This window comes from Mirounga angustirostris, unplaced genomic scaffold (genome assembly GCF_029215605.1).
Source record: "Mirounga angustirostris isolate CCGP_5_RB_7025 unplaced genomic scaffold, mMirAng1.0.hap1 SCAF_16, whole genome shotgun sequence".
In the NCBI taxonomy this organism is placed as follows: Eukaryota; Metazoa; Chordata; class Mammalia; order Carnivora; family Phocidae; genus Mirounga; species Mirounga angustirostris.
Genome location: NW_026991724.1, coordinates 7,558,617 through 7,567,259, shown reverse-complemented (window position 1 = coordinate 7,567,259; position 8,643 = coordinate 7,558,617). Strand labels below are relative to the sequence as shown.

Sequence of the window (8,643 nt, the reverse complement as noted above, 5' to 3'; positions counted from 1 at the left end):
ATACATATATGGTTGTACTATTCAATGCTGCGATATATTTTAAGGGAAAAAAAAAAAAAAACTATCGGTGGGGGACAGTGCGAAAGGAAGTACCCTGAGCGTCGCGAGGCCGCTGAGTCTGTCACCAAATCTCTAAAGCGGCCCAAGCCCAGAGTCAGACGGCCCCATCCCCTGCTTATTGGCTCCAGAGCGCGTATCACACCGGGACAGTGTTGCTTCGTGTGTCGCATTTGGTCTGTCTCCTCGGCTACAGTGAACTCAGGCCCAGAGCACCCGGCACGTGGCAGGGGCTCGAGAAAACGTTCTCGAATGAGGAAGTGGCTGTTACATTAAAGCGTACCTCAAGGAATGAATGACTGAATGGACGAACGAATGACCAGGCCTATGCCCACTCGGCTCCTCAGGCCCACGACCCCGCGGGCCCTGGCGCACCCAGGTAAGCGACCGAGGGCCACCGGCCTCAACCTCCGCCTACGGCGGCCGAAAGGCGTCAAGACCACTTCAGGGCGGAAGAGTCGCCCCCGGCTGCCGCGGGACCAGCGTACGCGCAGGCGCGGGCACCGACACTTCCGGGAGGTCACATCCTCCCCCGTCTCCTAGCAACGGCTGGAAGCGTTGCTGACTTCCCGGGCAGCGGTGGTGCCGGACTGAGTCGAGTCTCGCCGTCCGCACAATGGTAAATCTGGAGCCTGCGTCTGCGACCCGTCGCTTCAGGGGCGCCGACGTCGGGGGCCTTCCCTGTCCGGCCCCCGAGGCCGACCCCGGCCCGCCCGTCCCGGGGTCGCAGCGAGGGCTGGGGGCTCCAGAAGCTTCTTGGAGAGGCGACGGGGAGACCCGGGAGGAAGGAGAGGGCGACCTTAGAGGGGAGACGATACCTAGATGGGGAAAACTATCTTGAGGGATAGTTACCTATGGAGTTGATTCCGGGGGCTGGAATTTGCGGGGTGTAGATATCGAGAAAGGGAGAGATTGGGGGGAAATGAAAGATGTTGAGGGGGTGAGAGACGTCGATAGTGAGGAAAAGTTTGAAAAGGAAAAGACGAGATGGAGAGGAGCAAAGTCAGATCCTGGGAAGGAAGAAAGATGCGACAGGGAGAGCAGGGGAATGGGGAGAGGGGAGACGGAGGCGACACTGAGAAAGAAGAAAGGAAAATAAAGAGGAAGAGGAGGAGAGAGCAAAAAAATGAAAAAGAAGGAGAAGAAAAGGAAAGGGGAGACTGGGGATAGTTTGAAAAGGAGCAAGGTGAGAGAATTTTAAGAGGAATGAAAAGGGGATTGGAGATGGGGATTCAGAGATTGTATTGGGAGGCATTTATAAAACAACTGGAAGAGGAGAGGGAAAGGCTGACAGCAGAGAGGTATTTGGGAGAGAAGTTAAAAAAAAAAAAGATAAACGGGTGTGAGTGGTGGTAAGGAGCTGTGGACATTGTCCTTAAAGACGGCCAAAATGTAATACATTTTGGATCCCCTGTATAAGTATTTCGCTGTAGTGCAGTGTTTCCCAAAGTGATATGCAAACTCTAGTTGCTATGTAAGGTAGCTCGGAAATAACAAGTAACACAGCGAATCACATCTGAAAAGTTATTCCTCTTCCCCCGCCCCAGCCCGTAGACTATATCCAGGAGAAAGCCCCCAGCACTGTTAGGTCCTTAACACCACTGTCATTTGGTAATTTCCATTTTTCACCTGAATATCAGAGTTCAGGCTCAGACCTTTCTTTGGGGTAGAATTTAATCATATGCTCTCTCTCCATTTTGTTTGCTTTTATGGTTATTTCTGTTTATGACAAACAGTAGCAGATTTCCATTTAGTAGTGGTAGTGATGTATAGTTTCCCTGTAAAATGTGTTTAAGTTTTTAATAGTGAGATAATTTAAACAGCATGCTAGGTAAATAATAGAGATGGTATTCATAATGGCAAAAAGTAAGAGTCCAGTACACAAATGCCTGAAATTCAGAAGTACCTGCTGTAGTGGTGGAAAAGAGGACATAAGTGTCCCTGCCCACATCAAGTGCAAAAGAAAACTATCTTTTTGACTAAAGTAGGATAATGTTCACCTCTGTGATGTTGGAAGGAAAACATAAATCACAAACCCTCATCAAGAAACTGCAGGATACTGTTTGAATTCAGAAAATCCAGTGACCACTCGGGAATAATATGCAAGTTTGAAAAAGATTATTTGTGATTTTAGCATTGGTAGAGGGGAATAAAACTGGTACAGTATAGTCTGTGCATAAGATTAATTCAGAAAGCTGAGTTAATTAAGGGGTTCCAACATGATCATTTATGGTTGAACATTCAGCTTGCACTGAGACCCAGGCTCTCATTACCAAGAGAATCCTGGAATATGTTGTGTTTACAGAATATCCTGAATTTAATCATCTGAACTCCCAAGTAGGTAATATTTAGGACTAAAAATCAGATATCTCGTGAAGGGATACTTTTAGACAGAGGGAGGTAACCATATATCTCTATAACTATTTGAAGGACTATAATACAGAAAAGGAATTTTTCATATGAATACAGAAAGATCAATGAGCAAAGCATGAGTGGGAGAAGATTTCTGTCCAATTTAGAGAATGCTTTTCCAGCAAATAGAGACATTAAAAGTTGAGTGAACTCTTGTGAGGCAGTGAGCTTTCCACTCCTAGAAGAGTTCAGGCCAAGAGATGTGTCAGGGTTGTATGTAGGAGTCTTATATAGGCTTGGATACAGGACTTGACCATTTCAAAGCTCTCTTCCAGAGGTCTGAGATTATAGTATCCAGTATTTTAGGTTAAGGAGATTGGGGGGTAGGTGTCTCTCTAAACATTATTCACTTTAGGATTGGGGTTACCACAAAAACCCCCTTTGGTTAATTGCCTTCCTGATCTCTTCAGGCAGAGGTGGAGGAAACCCTAAAGAGGATCCAGAGCCATAAAGGGGTTATCGGAACTATGGTCGTAAATGCAGAAGGTAAATATGTAACAGGATGCCTTCTTGACATGCATAAGCCAACCAAGAACCTGTTTGTTGTGCCAAGCCTAGGACAGACATCTTAGCATCTGAAATAAAAAGTATCATAATCATAAATATATCCAGTCACAAATACACACTTAAAAGACATATGGAAGAAAAGGCAGGGATGTGTTACGGTGATCATCTCTGAGTGTTGGAATTACAATTGATTTTTGCTTTACTTTCCTGAAGTTTCTCAGTATTTTTCTTATCCAAAGGCAACAAAATATCATTTTTAATACCAATTAACTTCATCTAATTAACCCCTACTAGGATAAGATTATATTAGGATTCAGGGCACTCGTCTGAAAGCCAAATTAATTTTTTCCCAAACATATAAACGAAAGGTTTATTTTTATGGTCAGATTATTAACAACCAGAGTGTATAACAAGCATGTTTATTAATAGCATATGGTATAAGTTGTGTGACCAGAATTCATAAGCTATTCCATTTCAGCAGCCTACTCAATTTTAGATGAAAGTACCATTTATTATAGCGCAGCTTTGCTGCTTTCAGAAGACCCATGAACCTTAATACTGAAAATATTTAACTAAGATGGTGTTCATGTGTTCTTGTTTACTACTAGTGGTTTTAGTGTCATTTTCAGCAAATCATTTTAACACATCTTCAGGTTTTATTCATGAAGAGGTAGGCCTTCTACCACATTTATACATTTAGATCTCCTCATATGATGTGTTAACCAGAGTCCTTTGGTTTCACCGTTACTGAAACATAAGCATCCTATCCATGACGATAAGGTAGACTTATCGGTTTCGCCCACTGCAGAGTGGTACAGGTTTTTATTAGAATAGATTCTTTGTTAATGTTGGTTTCTCATTTATAAAACCATTCATTGTTTACAATACTGCAGCACTGACTGTTGAATTAGATACTGGTGAATATACATATTTGTGTCCCAGGCAGTCATAACTATTACATATTCTTATGTATATATAAGCCTGATTTCTGTTGGCTCTTAATTTTAAGTGTTCTTGACATCTCTAACAATCTATCACTTGAATTTCACTAGATTTTATTAGCCATCCAGCCAATTCCTTATACTTTTGAAATACAATCAACCAAAATACAAATGTACAGTTGAAGACTACCAGCTTACTGGGATCATAGAGAGTCCTATTTTAAAGTACTACCATAAATTCAGCAATATCAAATTCATATTCGTTGTTCTGGAAGTTCCATCGTAGGGATTTATCCTACCCCTAGACACAAATGTGAAATGGCATGCACACAGACATATTCTGTAGCCTTGCTTATAAAAGTCAAAGATTGGGAACAGCCTAAATGCCCGTCAGGAGGATTTATTAGTTACATGTTCATAAGGCATCCATTCAACAATCATGTTATGCAGTCACAAACCTGAGTGGCCCAGCCTTATGTGTACTGAATGGGATAATTTTCCAAGTCTTGAAATGAAAATAAAAGTACAGAATAGAGAACAATACAATTAAGGAATGAAGAACGCAAACACAAACATACTTGAACACACTTAGAATGTCTCTGCAAGGTTACCAAAGAAACCAATGACTACTTCTCAGAAGAAGACGTAGGTGAATTTTCTACCATGGGCTAAAATTGCTTTCTTAATAAATTATTTTTTAATTACCTCACATGGTACCAAGAAAGAGCTCAATAAATATTTGTTGATTGGTTTTTTTCAAGCGGTCTGTAGTGGATATGAACAACTCCCAGGGTTTCCACGGCGTGCACTTATTATTCAGAAAGGCTAACTGTTTTATTTACTGACTTGGATCATGAATAGACTAACTAAATAGGCCTGAGCACTGGATTCATAATCTTGTCATCTATATTTTAAATAATTTATTCTGGTTGTATTTCTTGTTTTGACACTGAGCAGTGCAGACTTTGTAGGTAGTCACTCTTCAGGATGCAGAATGAAACTAGTCCACGGGATGTGCTTTCAAAAGATGGAGTGCTTGCCACATTTCAGTCTGCTGCTTGTTAAAGACACAGGCCTTGCCATGTTTCATCAGCTGTGAATGACATAACTGACTTCAGGGCACAGTGGCCAACAAATAATTATACAGAAATGAACACATCTGATATAAAAACTTATTTATTGAACAGGTTCTCCTGTAAATATTGTCCTTGTCTTGTTTGGCAAGACCCATTCCGGAGGTAATGGTTTTCTTAAAAGAGAAAAGCAAGTAGTCTGTTTCATGGTCAGAATGGATGTTCTCAAAGAATATGAAAAACTGGGAAAATCCTTAGTTTGTAATTACTGTTCCACACCTGAAGTCCTCTCTTGTGTAACAGTTTCTGGAATTGCATTCTCTGAGGGAAAGCCCAGAGCTATGTTCGCCTCTTTCACTGCTTGGCCTTAATTCAGGTACTTGTAGAATCTGAGCAACCCCAAACTCACCTTTATATGTCCCCCTAAATAAAAGGCAAGTTGGCAAAACAAATCCTTGCAATTCCCTGGCTATCTGGTAGTTCTCAAAATCATCTGAAGGCCCTCTCAGATTCAACACAACTCCCTAGCACAGCACCTGTTCAAAAATAAGCCCCAAGCACCAAGCAACCTGAATTGAGCTAGATTGATTTGAACGGAATTGAATTATACTTGCATATTTGTCTAGCTAGATTTTCCCAGTTAAATTAATAGGTTCAGATTTAAATGCACATAATGGAACAATAGAGCACACAAGCAACTAAATTTAATAATGCTTAAGCCAAGAATGAGCGCAAACCAAGGAATGCCCAGCAAAACCAGAGTGCCCTCACTGCTGTGTCCTCTACTATAAAATTTAAGGTATGCAAAATACTGTATGAGGAGATACAAAGAAATGTTGTTTAAAATCCCTTTTTGATACACTCTTCAACGTGGGCTGTGATATCCCTTTCTATTTCTAGCCTTAGGGGAGGAAACTAGCACCAGGTCACAGACCAAGCATTTCGAAGCACAATGGTTGTAGACCAGCCGCTTGGAGGTACATTTTGTAGAGTAATATGTTACCTTAGTTCTGAAGTAATCAATTCACAGCTTCCAAAAAACGTATGCACCAAAACGTTCATCACACCATTAGCTACAACAACAGTAACAACAAAAACAGTTCCTAACAATCTAACAATGGGGGATTGGTTATATTATGTTTATAAAATAGTGGACAGCCATTAAAACTAATTTGATGGCATTATCACTGACAAGAACAGCTTGTATATGCTATCATTTAAATGAAGAAATAAGCAAGAGTCAATTTTGTTATGATAGTTTGACCAAGTATATTTTAAAACCCACGTAAAGACAAAAAGATTGGCAAGGAATAAGCTAAAATTGTTACCAGTGAGTAATCTCGGCCATAACTTTTTCTTCCACTTTACAACCACCAGTATTTTCCAGTGTTTCCATCGTGTGCATATTCCTTTGATAGTCAAAAAATGTTAACCCAAAAGTGAATCTCGTAACAGGCATTCCTATCCGAACAACGTTGGACAACTCGACAACGGTTCAATATGCAGGTCTTCTTCACCAGCTGACGATGAAAGCCAGGAGCACGGTCCGTGACATTGATCCTCAGAACGACCTCACTTTTCTTAGGATCAGATCAAAGAAACATGAAATCATGGTAGCCCCAGGTAATGTGGCATTTTGTTTCATATTTAAAACATCTTTCTGCTTTACCGGATAGAAGCTTTGTTTCAATGAACTGGAAGTATAGATTTTAACATGCAACATGGCTCATAATGTTCTTCAATTACAAAATGAAGATGTTTGAATCTGAAAAATCCAACCTGGAAATTTTGTGAAATTAGGGACAAATGTAACCTTTGAAGAAGTTGAAATTTTTGCCCATTTGCATTTATCAGAAATCAAAATTTTTAGGAGATGTAGGTCCCACATTAGGTGAACTTAGGACACCGAGACTTTCAGGAGAGTGGAGAAATGTCTCCTGTCCAAAGGATAAAATAGGGAGTGGATCAAAGGCCTGTAGGGTCTTACACCTTCCCTGGGAGAGAACCCATTCACTTGGTCTATGGACAGACAGCAGCCATAGAAATACTTCTTTCCCTGAAGGAATTACATGCACAGTATTAGCCAATGTCTGTATAAAACAGGACTCATGCTCCAAAATCTAGTCTAGAACAAACTTCTCTATAGAACATCTATAAAATCAGAATGACCCACAAACTGAAGCTTTTTCTCCACCTGTGTCCTCACTCTGGCTACACAGTAAAAGCACTTGGAGAGCTTTACAAAAACAATTACTGATACCTGAGGCCTCACCCCAGGCCAATGAAATCAGGACCTCTGGAACTGGGCCCCAGGTCATGGTAGCTTTTGAAAGCTGGACGGGTGATTCCAAAGTGCAATGAGGATGGGAAACCTCATTGGTCTATAGAAAGTCCAAGTGATGTTTTGAAGAGAAAAGCAGGTTAGCTGAAGTATTCATTTATTAAATTTAATTTTTCGGGTGGGTTAATTTTGTCCACCTCTCTCCACAGATAAGGAATATCTTCTGATTGTCATTCAGAATCCATGCGAATAGCCTTGCTACGGCCCAGCTTGTCCTGTGACTCCCGGCCGAAAACCTTTACTCTTTATTACTAAAATTATATTCCAATCGAACTGACCTTTTGGATATTGTTTTCTCTTTTTACATGTAAACTACTGTGCACGTCTCATTTAGTCCCTTTCGAATGTATTGTAAAGTTGTGATTTAGCTATGTAATAAATGAATTCTGGTATGTGGGTCTCTCTTTTTTTTCTACAAAACAAAACTGAAGGATTCTCGTGAGAAGACAGGCTTCCTTGCGACAGTCTTTGCAGTCTAGAGATACACCAAGAAGCAGCGGGACTGTGTCATTTTGCCCATTTCCTTAGCATGTGGGGAGATCCGGTGGAGCACAGCAGGAGCGACCAGGGAAGTAGGAAGTCCTGACCCTCTGGGGGCACTAGATGCTTTCCCAGGTTAAATAAGGGAAGTAAAAAGTCGGAGGCTTGGTTCTGGGCAGGGTCAGCCCCAAGGCTGAGCGCCTCCTCCCACCTGCCCAGCAGACTCCTCAGAGCACAGCCTGCGGGACCAGCAGTGGGTCTGGGGCCAGGTGCACACTTGGAGGGCTGACCAGAGAACTCCAGAGGGTGTATTTTTACTAGGCATTTCAAACATTCAGAAAATAATGAAACTAATAATAGAACAAATATAACAGATTTCCAAGCCCCATTAGAACAGATGTTAATATTTTGCCATATTTGCCTTCTATCCTCTCTTTTCTCAATCAAGCCTTTTATTTTTGAGATAACTGGGGACTCACATGAAATTGTAAGTAATAACACAAAGATCCTGTGTACCCTTTACCCAGTTCCCTAAACTATGGCATGTATCTAACTTTCAAGTCATTTTCCCACACTTTTTATTTTAAAAGACTTCAAACTTGCAGAAGTGTGGAAAGTATAGTACAGCCAACTCCCACATAAGCTTCATTCACATTCACCAACTCCTAATATTCTACATTTGTTTCATCTCTCTCTCTAGATAGTCTATCTATTAGATATATACATAACCAGAACCCCAGTTTCACATTTAAGACAGTTAATATTGATATAATATCATCTAATACACAGTCATATATTCAAATTTCCCCAATGGTCCTAATAATGTCCTTTA

At 41.0% G+C, this 8,643-nt stretch overlaps 1 protein-coding gene across 1 annotated transcript; it reads left to right on the top strand.

Moving 5' to 3' along the window:
- The first annotated feature begins 601 nt into the window (after nt 1-601).
- DYNLRB2 (dynein light chain roadblock-type 2) lies at nt 602-7,723 on the top strand. The gene is made up of 4 exons (XM_045890697.1): nt 602-676; nt 2,880-2,955; nt 6,446-6,613; nt 7,481-7,723. The coding sequence occupies exons 1-4, from the start codon at nt 674-676 to the stop codon at nt 7,522-7,524; spliced, it is 291 nt and encodes a 96-aa protein (XP_045746653.1). The 5' UTR covers nt 602-673; the 3' UTR covers nt 7,525-7,723.
- Nucleotides 7,724-8,643: the final 920 nt, after the last annotated feature.